Here is a 24,337-nt window from a genome sequence, read left to right on the forward strand (position 1 = left end):
CTGGGCGGGACGAGGGAGGAGCGGCGGGAGGAGCCGAGCGGGCGCAGCGCCGGGCGCAGTCTCCAATGAGCTGCGCGGAGCCGGCTCCCTGACGACCCTAGCCCACTGCCTCCCCTGCCCACGACTCACCTGGTGCCAGGTAAGGTAACGGGTAAGAGAGCGGCTCCCGGGACCCCCGACTCGGATCCTTCCCAGGCCGGGATGCCAAGCCAAGCACAGGCGGGGGCGCCTGGGGCCCCCTGCCTCGCGGTGGAGTAGGCATCTCCGTTTTAGCTGGGAGCCTCCCAAGAGCCTCATGGCCCGCGCCCCTGTACCCCGGAGCCTGTAGCCGCACGTCCCAGCCCCCAAGCCCTGCAGCATCTTTCCCACGCCCGCAGGGCAAATGTTGCATTTTTTTTTAACCCCCCAGGCGCCACCGCCTCCCGGAATGGTGGGGGTGCCTTTGAGAGAGGATCTTGGGATGTCTGTCCTCCCCCAGAATCGGACTGGCGCGTCTTCTGAGGGTTTCCCACTTGGCCACAGCTCCCGAACGCCCTGGCTGTGGCAGGACCCTGGGAGGGCCGCTTGGGCCTGCCGACCTTGGCAAACCCCTTCCCCTCAGTCTCCCCAGCTGGCCACTGGACTGCTGCTCCTCACTCATCCACTCTGGCGGTTAGGCCTATGGGTTCCAGGGCCTTATTTCTGGGCCTCTCTGTTAAACAGGGTGCCCCCTTCCCAGGTCTTATTAAAATAGCTTCAAGCTGGCCTGACAGGATTCCCCCACCACCTCTGCCCACTGCCCCACACCCTGGAGACAGGCTGGCCTCCATTCCCCTGCTTCAGAGGGGACAGGTGCCAGACAACGTAAGATAGTAGGAAGGCCACCATAGCTCTCCAGAGCAACTAGTACCCTGAAACACCTTCCCCGAGTCCCGGAGTGAGGGCCAGTCCCGGCATGGGATGTGGTGGGTTCAGCAAGGGTGGGAGTCAGGATGGAACAACGTGGACCCTGCCCAGCCCTGGCCCTACATCTGGAGACCCCAGGGCAACACTGTCCTGCAGTCAGCCTCAGTCAGCTTGTGTTTGCTGAGCACTGAATGGGCCTTTCCACTGCTGAGAGATGACCACTTTGGGGTGAAAAGTTCACCAAGTTAGGGAGAACTAAGCTGCTTGGGCCACCCATGTCCTTTAGGACTTTTTCTTGTGGTCCCTGAATAGCCTGGGTAGGGGCCCACCCAGAGAGTGAAGTGCTGGGTTTCAGCCCTGCCTTCCCTACTGGTTGCATGCACTTAGTTTTCCCGAGCCTCCATTTCCCCATCTGTAAAATGGGGATGATGACCCAGGGGTCCTCCCAGGGTAGTGGTGGGCCCTCCCAGGGTAGTGGTGAGGATTAATTGAGATGGGAGGTGTCAGGCACTTAGCATGTTATCTGGCAGTCAGTAGCTGTTGTGGTTGTGATGATAATTGTTGCTTAATACTTTCTGGCTGTTCCAGACTTTCCTCTTGTGCAGCTGACAGCTGGAGATGCCCCAGTCACCATTTCTTCTACTGGGAAAAAAGCCTGGACAGGACCCCTGGTGGAATGGGAACACTTACTGTCCTGGGCCATTCCTTAGCATTTGAGGTCAAGGCAACTATTCCTGTCTTCCTGGGCCATGTCAGGCCTTGGGCAGTGTCTACTCTGGCCTCTGGCCACCACCTGGTCCTTGTTCCTCAGGCCACACATATCACCCATGTGCCCACAGTATGCCCTCCAGCTACACCTGGCCAAGCCCAGCTGTGTCCTCCAGGTCAGACAGATGGAGAGCAGGGATGTACGTTCAAGCAGCCCTCTACTTCCCCACCCTTCTCTCCTCTGGGCTGGTGGGTTCAGAAGAGTCTTCTCCCTTCACCCTCTTGCTCAGTAACTTTAAAAATAACAGTATCATGTCCCCACTGGGGCCATGAGGGCTGTAACCTGACCCAAGTTGTATTCTGCTCCATGAGAGCAGAAGGACTCAGCACTGGGGAGCCTGGGACTCCAGTGCTATTGCCATTCTGCCTCCTGCTTGCTGGGTGACCCTGGAGAAGCCTCACCCCCTCTGTCTCTGGGCCTGTTTCCCCTTCTGTAAAATGTGGTTCAGATAGTCTGTGATGCTGGAGTGTGAAATTTTGTTTATCCCAGTGATGATAAACAGCTGGGGCTTCTGGGTGGGTAGCCATCAAGTGGGGTTGACATTACCCAATGTGGAATGGCGTCTGGGAGAAACAACCCCAGTGACTGGGAGTGGGGTAGGGACAGCAGACCAAGCCCCTGGCTGATCTCTGGCAGGTCTGCCTCTTGTCCCAATTCTGAACCCCAGCTCCTTTCTGGGGGCTGAGGAACCCCTAATGTCCACCAATAGGAAAGCAGCAGCTGAGGTGGCTGGCAGGGCCTGGGCAGCCAGCAATGACTTGGCCAGGAGGCCTGGTGTGGCACTGGGCCAAAAGCATCCCTCCCTGGGCTCCAGCTCACACTCACCCACTCCCTGGCTCCCCAAGGGCTCTGCATTGCAGCAGACAGGAGCCTTGGCTGCTGGGGCTGTGGGTACATCAAGGACCTGGGCAGAGGGCTTCTGTTCCCCCATCCCTACCCTCGCTTACCTCCCCACCGTCCTTTTTCCCACTCAGCCCTGCCTTCCCCTGGAGGTATAGCCTGCTGACAAGGCAACCTTCTCTGGGACAGATCTAGGTCTGCCTGGAAGTGCTGGGGTGCAGGCAGAGCCCAGGCTTGGGGACCATCACACCCGTGGGTCCTTTCATATTCTTCCTGAGCATTGTTGGGATCTTGCCTACCCCTGGAGAGACTGTTTTGAAGCATTAGGGCTTTGGAGTTGAGAGCACAGACTTCCTAACTCAACAGCATGGGTTCACATCCCAGCTTTGCCACTTCCTAGCTGTGTGGCCTGGGACAGCTCAGTTAACCTCTGTGCCTCAATTTTCTCAACTCTAAAATGGAGATAATAACAAAAGCTACCTCAAAGGGTTGTGAGGATGGATGCATGTGAATCACTTAGTATAGTGCTGTGCACACATTAACATCAATAGGTGTCAGCCGCTATTTGTCATTGTTGCCCTCCTCCACATCAGCTCCACTTCTTGGCTGAGCACCTGTGGTGTAGACTCTCTTTTCCTTAGATGAACGCTTGCTGTTAACCCTTGTTATATTGACAGGTGTTTAGCTTAGCAGTTTAGAGCTCAGGTTCTAGAACCAGATAGCTCTGAATTCAAATCCCAGCTTTGCCACCCACCAGCTGTATGACCTTGGGCATGTTATTAACTTCTCTGGGTCTCAGTTTCTCTTATCTGCTCAATGGGGATGATGATAGTGCAAATCTCACAAAGCTGTTGTGAGGATTGGATAAGCAAACACATATATAAAGCATGTGGTAACATCTAAAGGGCCAGGCCTACAGTGGGTTTCAAAACTGTTTGTAGTTATTAGGTACCTGCTGTGTGCTAGACATGCAGTACAGAGGTTGAGAGTGAAGTTCTAGGATCCTTCACATACTGGTTCAAGTCCTGGTTTGGGCCTTTATTGGCAAAGTGATATGGAGCACATGCTGTTGCTTCTCTGTGTCTCAGTTTCCTCAGCTGTAAATGGGAATGTGGAAATACCCACAGCATCCGTGTAGCTCCCGGAGTCTCTCAGGGCCTGGATGTGTCCTGAGGGGCCTACTGTAGGGGATGCTTTGGACAAAGCAGACATCAAGCTCCAGAAAACCAAAGGGGCCTAGGACTGTGAGTTAGGGCCACATTGCTGAAGGAAAAGATTCTGGAAACTTCCAGGCAGATGTGGAAGCCTGGGTTGCACTAGGACCTTTGGCCACCCGTCTTGGTCTAAGTGGGTAGAGTTTTATTTGGGGAGGTGGAAAGCCTGATTTGGGGAGGAGGGAAGTGAGCAAGCGTTAAGCATCCACTGTATGTGATGATAATAATCAGAGGCAATTATTATATGCCAGGTACAGTGCCCAGACCCAGTGTTCATGCATTGAACCTTGTGTTAATGCTTCACAAGTGAGGAAATAGGCTCAGAGAAGTTAATAGTAATGGTAGTAGTGAAAACAGTGACTATTTTTTGCACACTTTGCTTATATCAACTTCATGTGCAAATCCTCCAGGTCCCAGCCCCTTCACCTCTGACCTTGTGACCTCGTGGGGCCTCCTAGCCTCCCTCGGGCACACTGGCACACTGCTGCCTCAGGGCTCTGGCACTGTCTGTTCCACCCATCCAAAATGTCTTTCCTCCAGATATCCACATGGCAGACTCCTCTTTCGATCTTGCTCAACTATTTCCTTCACAATGAGGTCTTTCCCTATATAAAATTGCCCTCATCTTCCACGGCCCCATCCCCTCAACCCCACTCCTTTTTCCCCAGCCCTTCTCTCTCAACATACTGTATCATTTATTTTATTATGCTTATTACCTGTTTCTGATGTGAGTGTGTCATCTCAACCAGAGCAGGGATCTTTGTTTACTTTGTTCATTGTTAAATCCCCAACCCAAGGAACAGAGTCTGGCCCCTAGAGGGCACTCAATAAATATTCCATGAACAAATGGGATCCTCACAGCGCTCCTGTGAAATAGGTACTCTTCTCATTGTGATTTTACAGATGAGGAAACGGAGGCTCAGAGATGTCAAGTGACTTGCTCAAGGTCACACAGCCAGCAAGTAGCAAACCTGAACCCCTCTCCCCATTGCCCTACAGGTCTGACCTTGCCCTGTGGACAATGGCCCTGCCCCCATGAGCTAGATTCTTCCCCTCCCCTCAGCACCTGTCCACCACCAGCCAGCAGGATGCAGCTGTGGAAGGCAGTGGTGGTGACCCTGGTCTTCATGAGCTTGGACATTGGCATAACCACGGCCATCTACATCCTCAGCCACCTGGACCGCAGCCTGCTGGAGGACATCCGGCATTTCAACATCTTTGACTCGGTGCTGGACCTCTGGGCAGCCTGCCTGTACCGCAGCTGTCTGCTGCTGGGAGCCACCATCGGTGTGGCCAAGAACATTGCCCTGGGGCCCCAGCGGCTGCGGGCCTCATGGACAGTCATCGCTCTCGTGTGCCTCTTCGTGGGCATCTACGCCATGGTGAAGCTGCTCCTTTTCTCAGAGGTCCGCAAGCCAGTCCGGGACCCGTGCTTCTGGGCCCTCTTTGTGTGGACTTACGTCTCGCTCACTGCTTCCTTCCTGCTCTGGTGGCTGCTGTCCACAGTGCGGCCAGACACCAAGGCCCTTGAGCCAGGGGCTGAGGCCCAGGCTGAGGCTGAGGGCTTCCCTCGGGAGAACCAGCCCCGGCTTGAGCAGGCGTCTGGGGCCACGCTGCAGAAGCTCCTGTCCTACACCAAGCCTGACGTGGCCTTCCTTGTGGCAGCCTCCTTCTTCCTCATTGTGGCAGCTCTGGGTAGGTATGGACGGGCAGCCTGGCAGGCACCCAGGAAATTGACTGACAGGGGCACGACCTCCTCTCCCTTTTGCTTACATATTTAACATTACTTACATGCTACCAACATGAAATTGACATAGTTTCCCTCTGAATTCTACCCAGACTCTCCTGATCCCCCTGCCCAGGGCTAACTACAAGAAAAAGTTCCAGAAACTACAAATAGGCAGGAAACTACTTTTATACATTTCCTGTATATGCTTCTAGTATTTCCTTTTGCAGCTACAAGCAAGTGAGAACACCTCACTCTTCCCAATTCCTCCCTTCTATTTTTTGTCTTGCTTTTTTCATGAAGCAATGTACTCTGGAATTTTCTCAGTCTTCTATTTGGCTTTATAACATTCCACTGTGTGGCTGTGGTGGGTCCCTTGTTGCTGGATTCTTGGGTCGTTGAGTCTTTTTCTCTTATAGTAAAATAACCTTGTTCATTCACATTTCATATAAATGTGAGTATATCTATAGGATAAATTCCTGGAAGTAGGCTTGTTGGGTGAAAGCATTCTTGGTCATGAAGCAGAGTAGACTAGGCCCCATCAGAGCATGTTGTCTGTGGCAAGAGTAAGTGTAGGGTTTTGTGAAACTTTATTAGTTACGTGTGTCCGTGTGTGTCCTGGATTGTGACGTGAAGTGTATCAGTTACTGTGGTTCGGGTCCAGCAGTTTGAAAACACCACTCCAACAACAGGGCAAGAAGGTGATATTGTGGGGTGGAAACTCCGTGGGTTCTGGGGGTGACAAGGCCTGAGTGCACATCCCAGTCCTACTCTTCCCTGGCTGTGACTGTGGGTGAGTTATCAGACCTTTCAGGACCCCACTTGTTGGTGTCCTTATTTGATGATGATGTAAAGTTGAATAGAAACACGAGAAGGGCAAGTACAGAGCCTGGCACAACATGGTAAGAACTCAGGCATGTTAGCTCTTATGCGTCATAGTACGTTTAATTCATAAGGACAGAGCCTGAGAGTGACCACAGAGCAAGAGTGTTCTCAAGAGGATAGGCAGACCCCAGAGCTGGCCCCAGTTCTGTAGCACTTTTCCTCGCTCTGTCCATCTTGTGCCCTCTCAGTCCCAGTCCCTTAGCTACTGTGTGCTTTTACGCAAGTTACTTGATCTCTCTGAGCCTGTCTCCTCATCTGAAAAATGGGCATAACTGTTGTCATTTCACTGGAGGCTTGTGTGGGTCGTTGAGTTAATATGAGTAAGACACCCCAGACAGCTCCTGGCACATAGAAAGCTCCCAGTAAACGTTAGTGGCTGTGAGGATTGGGATTGACCCCCTTTCCATTTAACCAGGTGGTTTCTCCTACTCATGCTTCAAGGCCAAAATGTCCCCCCCTCAGAAAAGCCTCCTCGGATTCTACAGACCATGGCGCTTTGCACTACAGTTACTACACTGGTGACATGAAGATCATGCACTCTCCTGCTTCTCCTGCCAGGCTTTGAGACCCTTGAGGGCAGGGGCCAGGTCTGACTCACCCCAGGTCCTCTAACACCCAGCACAGAATAGGCTCACTGAATGAATGAGCCAACGAATGAATGAACAATGGCCATCCTCCCTGCATGGGCAGATGTCGCCCCATGACCTCATTTCCCTTGCTTGCCGGGGCCTGTGTCAGCTGCTGTGTGCTCAGGGAATACGGATGTCCCACAATACTGCCAAACAGCTTTTGCCAGCTTTTGGGATTGTGTCCAGGTTAAGGGCTCAGACTTGAGATGAGGCCCCTGACTTCACTGATAACTTGAGTTCGGTTTACTCAGCCTGGCCAAGCCTCAGTGTCTCATCCAGATATGGGGGCTTTGCTGGATTGTTGAGAGAATTAGAGATGAAGCACGGGGCCTGCTCAGGTAAGTACTTCACACAAGCCAGGTGCTGTGATTATTAATAATTATTTTTCAATCAACAAGCATCCATTAGGGCCCAGCTTTTTCTGAAACCTCATAATCTGAAAGAAAAACCACACATTGTGAAAAAGGCTAGTTTTAGTGTTGTGTATCTCCTATTAAACTGACATTCTTTAATAGGGGATTCATGGCAACCCAACTACACAACCTTGGGTAAGTGACTTGGCTTCTTTGAGCATCAGGTTTCTCATCTGTAAAATGGGAAGAATGATAATACCACACTTATGGAATTACTGGGAGGCATTTGAGACTCGAAAGAGGTGAGGGAGCAGATATCTGGGGTAGCAGCGCTCCAGGTAGAGGGAACAGCCCACGCAAAGGTACTGAGTCAGGAAGGTGCCTGGTTCTTAAAGGAGAAACAAAGGCCAAGGGAGCTGGGGCAGACACAATGAGCAGGGGAGAGCAGAAGCGAAGTCAGGTCAGTAGCAGAGGCCCAGTCTTGCAGGGTGCTGTGAGCCACTGTAAGAACTGTTTGACCCTGCTTGACATGGCAGCCATTGGACTGCTTGAGCTGAGGGGTGGCAGGATTTGATACTGGTTTCACAGGGTCTCACTGCCTGTTGAGTGGAGGACAGGCTGCTGGGGACAAGGATGGCAGCAGGGAGAACCAGGAGGTGGCTGAGGATGTCCAAACAAGATTGACGATTAGAACCTGGGGACAGTAGAGGCAGTGAAAGTGGTCAGACTGGAAGTTCTTTGAAGGTGGAGCTGCAGGACTTGCTGATGGACCGGAGAGTTTCGTGTATTTCTTATGCGGATTTGACAGGAGTTGGCACTCCTTGGCACAGTGCCCCTCACCCAGGAAGGATGCAATAAACGTGTGCTGTGGTTAATATTACCACTGGCACTTGCAGGAATCAACATGCTGCTAGAGTTCTTTGATGTCCTTTTCTTCCTTGTGGGTAAACTGAGGCAGGACTTCAGCTGAGGTGCAGCTCCACAGCAGTGTCTGGAGACCCTGTTGCCCATCTGGCAGACCGTGAGGACCAAGGCCCTCTGGGCTGCTACCTTGTGGTTGCTGTGCCACGACCAGCAGAGGGCACCAGAACCCCAGAGAAGGCTACGCCGTCCTGGCTGAGCCAACCACGTAGAGCTGGCCACATCTGTCCAGAATTCATTCGCTGACCTTTATGGAGTGTCTGCTGAAAGCTTAGCCCTGAGCCAGGTGTGCCTGTGGAAAGAGCTGCGGTGAAAACAGAACAGAGCCTGGTCTGACCACCTTTGGTCCGTGTCCATCATTTCCATAAGATGAGGGTGGGCATTCCGGGTTATTGGGAAGGATAGGACAGGAAAGAGCCCCCAGACTGGAAGCTGGTTTGTGCTGAAGTCCTGGCCCTTCTTCTTAATTGGTGTGTGGCTTGTTGAAAATTATTCAGACTTTCTGAGTTTCCCATTCTACCTCTGTGAAATGGGGGTGACACCCCACTCAACCCCCCCTTCTCACTCCTGCCCAGGATCGCTGTGAAGAAACAGTAAAGATAAATGGGTAAGAGATAACCTGGAAAACTAAAGTGGCCCACTAAGAGGGGTGGGGTGGCAATTCCCAGCATTGCTCAGAACCAGCATATCAACATCTTCTGAGGTTCCAGAATTTGGGCTCTGATCCCTCCACCAGTGAGAAGAGGGAAATGAACTTTGGGGTCTATCAGCCACTGATGAGCTGTGTGGCCTGGGCAAGCATCATCTCATCTTTTCAGCTTCACGTTTCTTGACTGCAAAATAGGGTGATAATGGGACCAACATAGCATCTACATGCAAAGGGAATAAAATGTGGTGAGAGAGTCCCATGGCTCCGAGCGCTCAGTGCCTGGGAGCCAATTCTGTATTCCTGTTCCCTGAAAAGAGGGGGGCATTAAGCAGTACAGGACTCCTGTTCTGCCTCCACCATGGTGAGAAGCAGGAGTTTGCCTAGAGAGCAAACCCCTTCAGTGGAGCGAGCAATGAGTGGCATGTGGGCTTCTGCAAGCTTGGGAGGAAGTGTATGGGCTCCCCTGTCTCAGACACCCCAAGTCTACCCTGTGCCCTGTAGGAGAGACCTTTCTCCCCTATTACACCGGCCGGGCCATTGATGGTATCGTCATCCAGAAGAGCATGGAGCAGTTCAGCACGGCCGTCGTCATCATGTGTCTGCTGGCTGTGGGCAGGTAACCGGCCCTCCACCCCATGCCCTGCTTCCCAGGCCTGCAGCAGGGGAGGGAGGGCGTGGGCCAGAGAGGCCCGCAGTGGCCAACAACCAGACTGGCTTAGAGCTAATGTCCATTTGATTGAGCCATGCCCTAGACCACACCCTCTGTCCCTAAAAATGGCTGCCCTCAAGGGTTTCCCTTTCACCCTCCCTGGCTGCTTTCTAAGGGGGGAAACAAGGGCCAGGCTTGTCTGTGCTATTCTGGAAGGGAAAGGGGTCTGGCTGGGAAAATTGGGTCCCTTGTCCCCAATAAACACACTCCCCTCTTTACCCTCACCTTGGGGGCTCCCACCCTGGAGAGAGGGCTTGAGGCTGGGGTCCCGCCCTGTCTCTGCCCTGCACCTGCTGGCAGCTGGGGTGGGGGGCAGCAGCAGGGGTATGGTGTAGGTCGATGGGAGGACGCAGTGCTCCATAGAACATCTCTTATCTGCAATTAGCTCATTTGCCGCAGGTATTCGGGGCGGCATTTTTACCCTCGTATTTGCCAGACTGAACATTCGCCTTCGAAACCGTCTCTTCCGCTCGCTGGTGTCTCAGGAGATAAGCTTCTTCGATGAGAATCGCACAGGTCAGTCCTCCTGGGTCCCTGGGTGGCTTGGGCCTGGGCCTAACCTGGGTGGGCTTGCCTCACGTTGAGGAGTTAAAGGGGTATGTTCGTGGTCTCAGCCCTCCAGCTTTTCCTGCCATCCAGTTCAGGACGTAAGCAGCCCAGCAGGCTGGCTTGGACGCTGACCCTGCCTGAGCCCTGGGGAGCTGGCTTGCTGGCTGAGGTCTTGGTGTGAGCTGTGGCCACTGTAGGACCCTGGCCAGGCCACCCTAGGTCACTGCAGGAACCAAGGTCAGGCTTCCCACTGCCCTCTGGGAATCACAAGGGCCCGATCCTGTGGCTTGAGAGGCCCAGCTCCTGCCAGGGTGAGCAGGATGTGTGCAGGGCAGGGCAGGGAAGGCAATGTAAGCTCCGGCCAAGATCCCAGGCTCTGAGACCAGCCTGGCACCAAGCCGTACTTCCAGCGCTTAGTCACTGAACCTCCATGAGCCTATTTTTTCATCTCCAAACAGAAACAATAATAGCCACCCCTGTCGCTCTTAGCTCAGTGTCCACACCTGCTAAGAGGGTGTCTTCCTCCTCCCCCAGCCCTGATGGCTGCTTCTCTCTGAGGGAAGAGGGCTGCAGGGCTTCTTCTGGCTCAGTCACACACAAGCTGAGGGGCGCTGAGTGAGCGTCCCTGTGGTGAGCCAAGGCCACCTCCTCTTTACTGCGGGATGTGATGTCACAAGACGTGAGTGATGAGGGCCAGGCTCAGAGCAGCCCTCGAGGGGTGTCTGCTCTTCTTCTCTGCCACCCCTCCCAGAAGGGCAGGGAGGCCCGAGCCTCAGGCCTGCCTCAGAGGCCCCTTAGTCCCCCCTGCCCCGCCCAGAGTGGCCCACTGCTGCAGCGGGAGCTGCTGAGCCACCTGTGTTCCAGGGGACCTTATCTCCCGCCTCACCTCGGACACCACCATGGTCAGCGATCTGGTCTCCCAGAACATCAACATCTTCCTGCGGAACACGGTCAAGGTCACAGGTGTGGTGGTCTTCATGTTCAGCCTCTCGTGGCAGCTCTCCCTTGTCACCTTCATGGGCTTCCCCATCATCATGATGGTGTCTGACATCTACGGCAGGTACTACAAGGTAGGCCCCTCCCGGTCCCCGCTGGGCTCAGTGAGCCCCGGAGCTCCCACATGACCCCTCCGAGGGGCTGGGGTGCTCATCTTGAGGCTGGGTTTGCATTTGTCCACTTATTCATTCAGTTGCTCCACTCTGTGGATATTTATTGGGCACCTGCTATCCCAGGAGCCAGGATAGGTTAATGTATGGGGGAGCTCATATTCTAGTGAAAGACTACAATGAATGACCACAATAATAATAGTGAAAATATCTAATACGGGGAAGAAAATGAAGTGAGGAAGAGATGTTGGGGGCATCAGGGATGGCTGTAGTTTAAATAGGTCTTCCTGGGAAGGTGACATTTGAGTGAAGATCTGAAGGAGCTGGACATTTTGGGGAAGCTCCTTCCAAGCAAAGGGTGTAGCCAGTGCAAAGGCCCTGGGGTGAGGACATGTCTGGTGGGCTTGAGCCTCAGGGAGGCTGGAGCCATGGGTGAAAGGAGGGGCTCAGAAATGAGAGCAGGGAGGGGATGGGGCCAGACTGGAGGACTTTGGAGAGCTTTGGTTTTCCCTCTGGGCAGTTCGCTCTCTTCCTGTGGAGTGTGTGTGCATGTTGGTTCAGGCCCCCTTGAGCAAGGCCCTCCCCTGCAGCCTGCAGTTAAGGGCAGGCTACCCCCTCCAGCTACCCCTTGGCACTGTCTCGGCTGGGAAGGTTGGCCTTTGAGTTAGGCCCCAACCTCACCTTCCTCCTGCTTTGCAGGTTGATGGTGGCCCTGAGCCCTAAGGGACCATGGCCAAGTTCAGACAGGTGCAAGTGTCCCCTTCCCCAGTGATCCAGGCCTGAGGGGGTGGGGTGCTCGTAAGCAGGGGGCTTTAATATGTGATTGGCTCAGTGTCCCCAGCTCAGTCAGAACCCTTAGTGCCCGTGACCTGAGAGGCCAGCCCTCAAACCCATTCCCTACAACCCAGTGTGTCACCTGGAAGAGCCCACCACCTAGGAGGGCCTCTCCCCTCTGTTCTGGGTCACAGACCTCACTGATTTCCTCCCTGTGTAGAAAAAGTAAATATCATGAGTTGGAGTTGGAGCTGTTTCCCTTCCTCTGCTCCCCACCCCGCCCTTCCTGCCTTCCTGCCAGTCCCTGGGACAGGGCAGGAAACCCTGGGGCTCCCCCTTCAGCCCCACCTCTGTGCATACCCTAGGCTCCGCCTTCAAGTTCAGTGGGCAGGACCTCAATTTGGGTCTTTTACTTTGTACCTGAATGTGTTGAGTATAGTCACTGAGTCATCACCACGTGCCACAGACATTGCCCATGGCCAGACATGACTCAGGGTATATGGTATGGTTCCTCCGGGATGCTGGAGCACATTGCATGCTTCTGATAGCCTCAGCATGACTTGAAGGTCACAGGACATGCCCATGCATAATCCTGGACTGGCCTCTAGGCACCTACCTTCCTGGCTGGTTTGAGAATCTGAGCATGTTAACTATTATTGCAAGGCCTGAACAGCTCTACCCAGAGGCTGCTTCTGGGACTCTGGTGGGCAGCAGCTTGGTAGTCATACACTTGGGAGCACTTCTCAGCCACTTCTGCCTGGTTATACATACATAACACAGGCAGACTTCACAGCCTGTGGCCTCTGCCACCATGTAGAATTTGCTAGTTCTGGAATCTCGGTGCCACCCCTCAGGCTCTTAGATCATTTAATGTATGTTGATGATGTAAACAGTAGTCCCTTAATAGCTGGTGTTTCTTGTGTAGTGTTCAACCTGAACAACCATTCAGGGCATCCCTGTTCTTATGTCAACACAGGATCAAGTGTTGAGTGTCTCTTTCTGAGGAGATTAGCAAAAACTATATGGTTATGAACGACTTCCTCTGCGTACTGGAGATGACTTAATGACCAGCACCCCCATCGTCAGGAGCTGGAACCTCGGGAGCTCACCCCAAGAACCCAGCTGGATTCTATTCTCTGGGTCTCTGTCAAGTCAAGCTAAGAGATGGGGAAGGAAGGGGAGCTAGGTCCCATCCTTCTGTCCCTGGAACTCCCTGCCTAGAGCTGTTGCCAAGTAATGGTAGAAAAGCCCAGAGAGCAGAGAGGCCTGGGGGCTCTGGTACATAGTGAGACTGTCTGTTTAGGGTTCCTCTCCTTCTTGTCCCCACTCCTGCCCTTAGAGGCTCTCCAAAGAGGTTCAGAACGCCCTGGCCAGAGCCAGCAGCACCGCCGAGGAGACCATCAGCGCCATGAAAACTGTGCGGAGCTTTGCCAATGAGGAGGAGGAGGCGGAGGTGTACTCGCGCAAGCTGCAGCAGGTGTACAAACTGAACAGGAAGGAGGCGGCAGCCTACACGTACTACGTCTGGGGCAGTGGGGTACGTGGCCCTGGCCCAGGCAGCTGTGGCCATGGGGGGACTGGATGCAAAGATGCAGGACCCCCATCAGGAGGTCCAGGGCCTGCATGTTGGTGTCAGGCTGGCTGCGCCTGACTTTACTCTGTCTCAGCTTTCTGATTGTCCACAGAGAATCTTCTCAGGAAAGAACGCACGACCCAGTGAATGTCCCCACAGACTACCTCCTCTTTCCCTCTCACCTGGGCCTGGGGTGGCAGTGTGGGAGTGTTCTTTTCTCAACTGGGGAAACATTCCTGTCAAGGAGGGGAGTCACCCCCAGGCCAGCCACTTTCCAGCAGGTTCTGTCACAACCACACACATCCCATTAGAGGCCCAGCTTGCTCCCGGGGCTGAGTCACAGCCCCTCCCTGGAGAATGGGGTGCAGGGGCACCCTGTTGCTGTCTGCTGGCCAAATCTGGGTGGTGGGCTCCTTGGGGATAGGTGGGGTAGAATGAGAGGGTTTGGCCTGAGGGAAGGAAGAGCTGGTGGCCTACAAGGGAACCAGGACACAGGGACAGAGCATGCCACCCCTCAAAAATACCCAGCCATCCCAGAGAAGGCGCCTGAAATCCAGCTTAGCCGGCCAAGCCTCTTGGCAATCTGCCCATCATTAGGGGTGCCTTTTGTCACCTGCACAAAAGCACAGTGGTCTAGCCAAGGATCTAGTTCTGACCAGCTGTGGGCTTGGGGTAGGGAGGCAAAGAGGGGCTCTGAATAGGTTGTCATGGTCACTTAGGTTCCACTACCCCCAGACACTCCCCAGGTGCTGGAGGGGGAGGAGGCAAAGGCGCCCAGACACAGCCCCTCCTGCCCAGAACCTGGTGGGGCAGGGCTATGCCTGGGCCTCTGTGGGACCTCATCCAGTGGGCTCAACCTCTCTGAGCCGCGCTTTTTCCAACAAGGAGGACCAACGGCTCCTTCTTGGTCTCACCGAGGTGCTTGGGAGTCACGTGTGTGCCAGGGCCTTACAAAGAAAGCCTTGTTCCTGGCCAGGCCCAAGGTTGCTCCAGCTAGAGAACCTCTGCAGGGAAAACTCCTTGGCAGCAGGAGAGGAAGTCATGAGTGACAGACGGGCACCAGCCTGTGGGAGGACATCCCTGCCACTGGCTGGAGTTTCCGTTAGTGGCTGGTAGTGTGCGGCTCAGTGGCTCTCACCTTCCCCTGCAGCATTGGGGGCTGGGTGGGGGGTCTGAGCCAAGGCCCCTGTGACCCAAATCCCCTTTCTGTCTGCCCACAGCTCACGTTGCTGGTGGTCCAGGTCAGTATCCTCTACTATGGGGGCCACCTCGTCATCTCCGGGCAGATGACCAGTGGCAACCTCATCTCCTTCATTATCTACGAGTTTGTCCTGGGAGATTGTATGGAGGTGAGGAGCTGGCTTGGGGTAGGGCGCTGGGGAGAGGGGAGGGTTGGGGAAGAGGGTCTAAATGGCGGGTGTGCTCCAGGATTTGAGGGATGTGGCGTTTTTTTCTAAAGTAGGTGGGGAGAGAACAAAATACTAACAGTGATAATGCTACTAACAGTGGCAAGCACCTCCACTCATCAAGCAGAGTAGCAGCCAGGAAACGTTCATAAGGGTGCCAGGAGGGCTTGGTACTGTCCCAGTTCCCATTCTCAGAGAAAGGCTGTGGCTCAGAGAGGCCAAGTGACTCGACCTCCAGGTTTGTGGGGAACTGGGTTCAAAGCCAGATGGGTCTATTTTTAAATAAAGGGGTTGCTTTAGATGATGTGTTAATTTGGGTTCCCTGGCCAGCAGCTCCTGAGAAGAGGAAACGGAGTGTGTGTATCCAAGCTGCCATCATCAGTGCCTGAGTGTGTAGGGAATGGTGTGCGCCCCAAGCCCCGGGCACTGAGGGTGGGCCTTGGTGCCTAAGGTGACAGTCAGGGATGCAGATGGGGGCAGGCGTTAGCGTCTGCTGCAGATGGCACTTTGCTTTAGCTATAGTCACACCTGCCGTGTCCTTTGACTCAGCAGTTCTGCCTCTAGGAACCACGCCTCAGAAATACCCGCATCAATGGGCATGCGTTTCCCAGAATGTTCAATGCCATGCTGTTCCCAATAGTGAAAACTTAAAACAACCTCAAATGCCCACCGATCAGAGATCGAGTGCATACAGTACATCTGTATTCCAGATGCTGCAAAAACTAGGCAGCTGCTCAGAAATGAGGTGAATCTGTGTGTCCTGGCGGGGTCACTGAGCCTCTCTGCCTCCATGTCCTCCTCTGCTGTGCTGGCTGGTGATAGGTCTGGAGGCACAGGCTCCTGACAAACGGCATCAGTACTCTCTATTGCTGTCCACCTATTGCCACTATTGTAGTATCTGCTGTCCTAGCAAGGGGCCCTGGCAGCCTCCTGGGGTCCCCACCCCCAACCTCCTGCTGTGTCCTTGCTCTGCACCTTCTTCATCCCTCTGGCACCATGGGGGGAGTCCCAGGGTTGGGGTGTCAGTGGACAGGAACATGTGTCTCCTCCCCTCGCAGTCTGTAGGCTCTGTCTATAGTGGCCTCATGCAAGGTGTAGGGGCCGCTGAGAAGGTGTTCGAGTTCATTGACCGCCAGCCGACCATGGTACATGACGGGAACTTGGCCCCTGACCACCTGGAGGGCCGGGTAGACTTTGAGAACGTGACCTTCACCTACCGCACTCGTCCCAACACCCAAGTCCTACAGGTGAGAGGGGCTCCATTATCCTTTCCCTCATCCCATCTCTTTCACAGCTCACACATGCCAGGCCGGGCAACAAAGCCACGAATACATAAGGCCAAGCCCCTGCCCCCATGGAGTTTAGGCTCTAGTTGGGGAAGACAAATCATTAAGGAGATTCCAGATAACTAGTGCCAAGAAGGCAATAATAAATCAGGGTGGTATGATAGGGGTAGTCTGCAGAGATGGTATTAATAGTCAAGGAGGACTTCTCAGAGGAGGTAATGTTCGAGCTGAAATCTGGATGAGGAGCAGGAGTCAACCAAGTAGCCCTCTGCAGGAAGAACATTCCCGGCAGAGGAAACAAATGTAAAGGTGCTGCTAGATCAGAAAGGAGAGCATCCCAGGGGGACAGGAGGGCCCAGGCATGGCCAAGGAGCCTAAGGCAGCCTGGGAAGGTACTGCCTGTGTCTGAAGCCAGAGCATCTGAGCCAGTGGCCTCACACTGCATCCACGTGTTCCTTGCAGAATGTCTCCTTCAGCCTGTCACCAGGAAAGGTGACTGCACTCGTGGGGCCCTCGGGCAGTGGAAAGAGTTCCTGCGTCAACATCCTGGAGAACTTTTACCCCCTGGAGGGGGGCCGCGTGCTCCTGGATGGGAGGCCCATCGGCGCCTATGACCACAAGTACCTGCATCGCGTGGTATGTACCCAGGCCTTGCTGCCCTCCTTGGCCTTCTCTCTGTCTAACCTCCTTCACGAGCCATAGCACAGATGCGGAGAAGAGCATAAAGATAAATGAACGGTCCAGAGAATCAGCACCAATGTAACACCACCAAGTGAGGAACAGAACCTTCCAGCACTCCAGAAGCTGCCTGGCCCCTTGTGCCCCTTCTCTTCCCTCTGGAAGCAGCATCTCGCCTGACTTTCAGGGTCACAATTTTGTCGCTTTTCTTCAGTTTCACCATCTCTCTGTGCCTCCCCTGACAGCACGCCGTGTTTTGCCGTGTGGAACTTCATCTGGCAGGAGTCGTGAAGCTGTATCTGTCTGTGTCTTACTTCTTGCATTCAGCATTACTTGTGAGTCAGCCAGGTTGAGGCTGTGGTTGCAGCTCATTCGTTTTCATTGGGATGATGATCCACTGTGTCAGCATGACACCACCTATTGATGCATTCTGCTCTTGATGGATGTTTAGGTTGTTTCCTGATTGTTTACCTCTGACATGGATAATTTTGTCCATGTTTCCTGGTACACACAGGTATATCCTCCCAGAGTGGATGCGTATCCCCAACTTGAATAGTTACGGTCACAAAAGTTCCTGCCACTAGGGTGGTCATTCCACGTTACATTCCCACCAGCAGTGGGTGAGAATTCCCGTCACTCCACATTTAAGTCATCTGTAGTATTTAAAGGAGTCCATTCACGACCATACAGTTTTGGGTAATTTTTTCAAAAAAGGAGCCTCAACACTGGATTCTGTGCTGGCATAACAGTAGGGATGCCCAGGATGATCGTTCAGGTCATACACTATAAAAGAAACATGAAGCATTAAGGAGGCACCATTTACATCATCAACATACACTGAATCATGTGAGAGCCTGAGAGTCAGCACAGAGATTTCAGAACTCCTAGCAAGTTCTGTGTGGTGGTGGAGGCCACAGGCTGTGATACACACCCACATCATGTATGTATAACCAGGTCTAGATGACTCAAAAGTGGTCCCAGGTGTGTGACCCCTGAGTTCTGGACTTGGCCCCTGAGCAGAGCTGTTCAGGCTTTGTAGTAGTTGATACTGTCTGGAACCTGATATTCTCAGACAGCTGATACTGTCAGCCTAACTTGTCACCAGTTGCTGTGTATAGGGGTAGCTCACTGTGGTTTTTTGCATTTTCCTGATGGCTGAATATATTAAGTACCTTTTCATATGATTATTAACCACTTGGGTTTCCTCTTTTGTGAATATCTTCTTTTTAACTTAAACATTTAAATTTTTATAAACCCAAAACAGTACAATGCAAAATCTAACCATATTCCCATATAGTTGGAGAATTTTATGACTAAGATGTAAGAGATCCCCTCCACCTCTCTTTTTAAATTGTACCCCATGGAGGTAACCAATGTTAGCAGTTCAGTAATCATCCTTTCCAACCTGTTTCCTATCTTCACACAAGTGTATCAATATATAAAGGCACATATATAGTTTTTCTTAACAAAAATAGAATTGTTCTGTATGTACTTGTATTGCAATTTGATATTATGGATGCACTGTAATTATTTCAACCAATCCCCAGGTTATGGACAACTAGATTATTTCTTTTTCTTTCTCTTCCTTTTTTTCCTGTTTACAGGGTTACAGTGATACCCTCCATACGATCATTTCAGTAGGCCAAATTCCTAAAACTGGGACCATGGAATGACAATACCTTTCTATTGTTCTCTTAAGGAAGGGGTTAACAGCCAGGGAGGTCTTTGTGGCCTCCTGTCTCCTGTCATGGACAAACTCATTCACAGAGCAACACTCCACATTCTCTTTCTCTAAATTTTTTTCTAGGACAGACAGACAGCCAGCTATCTCAGAGGTCAGGGAACTTGGCTTAGCCCAGAGCGACAAGCTTACTGGGCTCCAGTTTGTTGGTCTGGGGAGGCTGAGGGCTTGTGCAGAAAGAGGAAGGGGGAGAAGCAGCTGAATGCTGGCAGCTGGGCACAGGCCCTGATCAGATTTCAGACCTGAGACCCCTTGCATCAGCAGGCCTGGTGCTGGAAAGGTTCCTGGTGACAGCTGGATGGTTCCTGGCCTCTCACGCCCCATCCTTCCTCCTCTGCAGATCTCCTTGGTGAGCCAGGAGCCAGTGCTGTTTGCCCGTTCCATCACAGACAACATCTCCTATGGCCTGTCCACTGTGCCCTTCGAGATGGTGGTGGAGGCTGCACAGAAGGCAAATGCCCACGGCTTTATCATGGAGCTCCAGGATGGCTACAATACAGGTATGGAGCCCAGGAGCATCACCTCCACTGTGCCTGAAAGTCTGCCCTCAGGGATGTGACCCTCTGAGTGAAGCAGTGCCCCCACCAGCTGATCTCTGTTGTTTCAGGTGAAATTCACATAATATCAACTTAACCATTTTAAAGGGAACAATTCAGTGTCATTTAGTACATTCACAATACTGTACAACTACCACCTCCATTTGGTTCCAAAACATTATTTTTACATAATATATATGTATTGTATTAAGTAACTATGATTACTTAATTTTATATTAATAAATTAGGATGTTAATGAATTTAACAGTTATATTACATATTTTATTATATTTAATATTCTTTAAAATGTTAACTCTTGAGAAGGAAATATTCACATGGTTCAAAAGTAAAAGCATAAGATGATTACAATGAAGAGCTTTGTTCTGTCTCTTTCTCCATTCCCCGTTTTCTCATGCCTCCACCAAAACTTCTTTTATTAGTTTCTTACATGTCCTTTTGGAATTTCTTTAATGCAATATGATTATGCATTTTTATTTCATCCTGCCCTTTTACAGGAAAATAAAAAGCACCTTATATTCTACACCTGGCTTTTTTAAACTTCACCCAGTATCTTAATGACTTTTCCATATTGGCACATAGAGAACTGCCTTGTTTGCTTTCTTTTAATAGCTGTATGGTATTCCAGTTGATGGGCTTTATAATAATTTACTTAATAGTTTATTCCATTTCCTGTTGATGGACATTTGAGTAGGTTTTTTGTTTCTGTTTTTCAGTAGCAGTGCTGTGAGTCACACACGTCATATACCTGTGTCACTGTGCATGGGAAAGTTGATCTGTAGGGAAAATTCGCAGAGATGGGTTTGCTGGTGCAAGGGTTGTGCATTTGTAATTGTGATCCATAGACTTGCACAATTAGGCCGATGGACACAGAGGTGTATGTGCTGCAGCCCCATTATTGTGAGCTGTGGGGATCTCACAAGCTGCACTTGCCCCAGAAGGTGGGGGAGTATCTGTTTCCCCACAGCCACACCAGCACAGTGTATTATCAAACATTTGGATTTTTGTCAAGTTAATGGGCAAAAATTGGCATCTTGGTACAGCCAGATGTTAGTTATAGCTGGATGTCTCATAATTTGCATGCCTTTTAGGAACAGGACAGGAGACCATCCTTCCCTGAGTTTCCGAGCTGTTGGTCATTCCAGCTGGTGGCCCTTAAAACTACACCTTTTCCTGGAGAGCACAGCTCCCATGACACAGGGAAAGGCAGAGGAAGGGGCTTCTCGCTCTTTCCTGGGGCTGCCCATGTCCTGCTTACTTGCCCCTGTGCCTGCCACACAGAGACGGGGGAGAAGGGCGCCCAGCTGTCAGGTGGCCAGAAGCAGCGGGTGGCCATGGCCCGGGCTCTTGTGCGGAGCCCACCCGTCCTCATCCTGGACGAAGCCACGAGTGCCCTGGATGCAGAGAGCGAGTACCTGGTGAGTTGCGGGCTGGTGGAATAATGTGGAACCGGGTGCAGCTCTAGGTGATCAGAGCCCCTCGTCCACCCAGGGCATGGGCACTGGGCAGGGCCTAGAGACACTGCTGGGGCTCTCCCAGGCTGTCAGCTTCTGGGACTGGGCTGTTCCAGTGTTGAGGATGGCGATCTGGGAGAGAGGAGAGTCCCAGCTCTCAGCAGAGCTGAGACCATATGAGATAGGGGTTAACATCAGGAGATGCAATGCCCTGCAGCTGATGATGTGAGCAAGTCACTTCCTCTCTCTGAGTCATTTTCATTGGTAAAGAGGGTGCAGCAGTGATTTCTGGCTACCTAGCTGCCTCAGTCTCCCCAGGGGTCAGTTCTCTACTCAAGTCTTCACTGAGCTCCTTCCAGGTTCAGGCACTGTACAGGCACTGGGGTTACCATGGTGGGGAGACCAAACAGCCAGGACCCCTGCCCCCATGGTGTTGCTACTCCAGGGGGAAAAACAAATAATAAACAAGGGGACAAGTACGAGTTCAGCCTGTGGCCTATGCATGGAGATGAAACAGTCACGTGAGACAGAGATTGAGAGGGGTGACCGCTGTCAGGAGGAACAGCTAAATGTTATTAAAGCTGGACATTTTATTCAGTAGCTACTGACAGTAGGGGAAAGAGTTGAGCTCTGTCCCAATTTGTGCAGGGGTGACAGTAGGGATGGGGGCTTTTAGAGAGAGAATGCATACGTAGGGAGGGGAGGAAGCTGGGCCCCGGAGAAAACCCACAAAGGCTTGGTCAGCGTGAGTACCGCTGGGCCAGCTGTCTGCAGCACAGCCCATTTTGGTTAGGGTTAACCCCCCAAGGAGACTGGGACCCAGAGGCCCTCTCCTTCCTGGTGATCACATTTCAGAGGAATGGCTTTCAGGACACTCCTGAGTTGTAGGAGATTCCATCTCAAAGGGGCAGAGGAAGGATTTACAATGACCAGCCCTTTTTAGTAAGTGCCCTAAGAAAGGGAGGTCAGGGACCTACCATCAGGTGTTGGCTAGACCAGCCAGTTCTCCTGGCAGTGCTGAGCATTTAGGGGAGCTGGGGTCATCCTAGGGACGAGGCCTTGTGCTTCAGAAGTCCTGCTGAAGCGTGGCTGTCCCTTAGCCCAGGTTGATAGTGTCAAATGTGCTGTGAGTTTGCAATATGCAGTGATAGAACCAGGGCCATCCGGCACCACTGGAGCTGAGACCCAATAGGAAAGGAGCCGGCCAAGGGGAGTTCTGGGCTAAGAGCATCCCAGGAAGAGGGGCAGTGGGTGCAAAGGCCCAGAGCAAGTTCACAGCCAAGGCTAAAGGTTGTGGCTGGTGGGTAGGTGCTGAGCAGAGCCAGGTGAGGACAGAGCCGTTAGGGAGGCAGAAACTCCTTGGGCCCTAGTAAGAAGTTTTGATTTTGTTTTTAATTATTAGATTTTATTTTTTAGAGCAGTTTTAGGGTTGAGCAGAAAGTACAGAGATTTTCCATGTACCTCTTTCCCCTGTTACTAACATCTTGCTGTGGTGCCTTTGTGACAATTGATGGATCAATATTAAGGCATTATTATGAACTCAAGGCCATGATTTACATTAAGTATAACATTCTGTGGGTTTTGACAAATGCAATATCGTGTATCCGCCATCATAGCCACACAGTAGTTCCACAGTCCTAAAACTTCTGCAGGACTTTGAATTTTATCCTAAATGGGACAAGAAGCTATTGGAGGCCTTGGAGCAGGGGTTCAACAGAAACTGATTAAAATGTTTAAGTCCATGTGGGGAATGGAAAGGGGAGCAGGGCAGGAAGTTGCAGACATCCCGGCAAGAGTAATGGGGTGGGAGCTGGAGCCAGGCAAGGCAAACTGGGGACATAGGGTCTGCAGGGTTCACTAACGAATCAGATTTGGGTGATGAGGGCAGGGTGAGGAATTGAGGGTGGTGGCTCTGTTGGCATGAGCTTGGGGGCAATGCTGAGACTGTTCACCAAGGTGAAGGTCAGAGGGAGGAGCAGGACCACCAGGTGAGGGCACATCTGTCACTCGCTGAGGGCCCTCCCTCTTGCTAGGCACTGAGCTCTGTCCCTGTGAACAAACACCCAGGAGCAGGGCCTATGCGGGCCCTCACTTTACCAGCAAGGCCCTGGAGCTCTAGGGTGGGTCGGGATCAGGGCATGACTGTGGGGTTGTGGGAGCGGCAGCGTGATGGAAGCCAGTGCCCGCCTGTCCCCGCAGGTCCAGCAGGCTGTCCATGGCCACCTGCCGAAGCACACAGTGCTCATCATCGCGCACCGGCTGAGCACAGTGGAGCGGGCGCACTGCATCGTGGTGCTGGACAAGGGCCGCGTGGTGCAGCAGGGCACACACCAGCAGCTGCTCGCCCAGGGCGGCCTCTACGCCACGCTGGTGCAGCGACAGATGCTAGGGCTTGAGCCTGCCTCGGACTACACAGCTGGCCACAAGGAGCCACCGGGCAACGACAGTCACAAGTCCTGACCACTGCCCCTGCCTCTCCTGGTGGGGCAGAGGCCCCGGTGCCTGCCTGGCAGATGTACCGGTGGGACCCTCAACTGCACTCTGAGCCCACGCCCGCGGCCCTGGAGAGCAACCTGCCCTGTCCCACTTGTCCCCGCTTCCTGCATCTGGCCCCTGGCTCCCACCCTGTCCCCTGGGCCACCGCCAGCCCCTGCTGCCATGAGCCAGCTCCTCCAGTCTCAGCAGCGGAGACCCCGCTGACCTTGCTTTCCGGTCTCCCCAGGCTTCCCAACAAAGGTGGAACTGCCTTTTTAAACCGGAGTCTTACCAGGTTTTTTACTGCTTGGTTCATTGAACCCCAGTCAATGCCTAGATTTCAAAAACATTTTTCTAAATTGGGAGTCATGATGGACAAATTCACTGAGATGTTTTAGAAACTTCTGGCCGTGGGGTGAATAACCCTACCTATTAGCCTGTGAATGTCAGGGGAAAACCATTTTCTCTACCCTTTACCTCTTGAGAGAAGGGGCTTCCCTGTCCTGGGGGAGGCTTGCCCTAAGGGAGGGGACTTCCTATCTTTCCCAGATCCGTGAGTCTGGCCAAGGGTGGGTTGGGAGAGTGGAAGGCATCAGTCTGCCCGGTGCCCCTGCTGCCCTGCCAAATCTAAGCTAGTCTCACTGTGAACCACTGCGAACCTTAACTGGGGGAGTGAGGGGCTGGCCAGGCCTGGCAGAGCCCCAGGGTGTCCCCAGCCCCGTACCTAGCTTTGGCTCCTCAGCCCTGTCTCACCCCTGTCCCACACCCACCCCTGCCACTCTGCTGTTTGGAGGCCCTTTGGGTGTGTGTGGGATGCCTCTTCCCTGCTTGGTAGGATGGGGCTTGAAGCCCAGACTCTGACTTTGTTGGGGGGCAGCTGCAATTTGTCGGGAGAACCCGGTCAATAAAGTGTACTACCTCTGACCCCTGACCTCTGACCTCTTCCTGGGCCCTCTGCCCCATCACCTGGTTAGGTTTTCCCATCAGACCCAGCTCTCCTCCTGGCCCTGCCTCATGTAGCTATGGAAAGGCTTTGGATGGCCTAGGGTTTCCACCGGTGTCTGGAAGCCCCGATCTGGCTCTTCATGGCCCCAGGCCTCCAGCGCAAAAGTCCATGCACATCTGTCTGTCTCCACAGCACTTGTTCAGGGTAACAGAGAT

At 52.8% G+C, this 24,337-nt stretch overlaps 1 protein-coding gene across 5 annotated transcripts; it reads left to right on the forward strand.

Moving 5' to 3' along the window:
- On the forward strand, positions 1–24,100 carry ABCB9 (ATP binding cassette subfamily B member 9). 5 transcript variants are annotated; one of them, XM_037014456.2, is made up of 13 exons: positions 8–139; positions 1,474–1,603; positions 4,708–5,403; positions 9,373–9,487; positions 9,966–10,096; positions 10,994–11,199; positions 13,349–13,546; positions 14,803–14,931; positions 16,047–16,235; positions 16,737–16,910; positions 19,034–19,193; positions 20,529–20,665; positions 22,901–24,100. In XM_037014456.2, the coding sequence occupies exons 3-13, from the start codon at positions 4,797–4,799 to the stop codon at positions 23,159–23,161; spliced, it is 2,307 nt and encodes a 768-aa protein (XP_036870351.1). In that variant the 5' UTR covers positions 8–139; positions 1,474–1,603; positions 4,708–4,796; the 3' UTR covers positions 23,162–24,100. The 5 variants fall into 5 exon arrangements, with proteins under 5 accessions (XP_017533655.1, XP_017533675.1, XP_036870351.1 ...); XM_017678166.3 differs by lacking the exon at positions 1,474–1,603 and having other exon boundaries at positions 1–139; XM_017678186.3 differs by lacking the exon at positions 1,474–1,603 and having other exon boundaries at positions 1–139; positions 10,017–10,096.
- Positions 24,101–24,337: the final 237 nt, after the last annotated feature.

This window comes from Manis javanica, chromosome 15, assembly GCF_040802235.1.
Source record: "Manis javanica isolate MJ-LG chromosome 15, MJ_LKY, whole genome shotgun sequence".
Taxonomy (NCBI): Eukaryota; Metazoa; Chordata; class Mammalia; order Pholidota; family Manidae; genus Manis; species Manis javanica.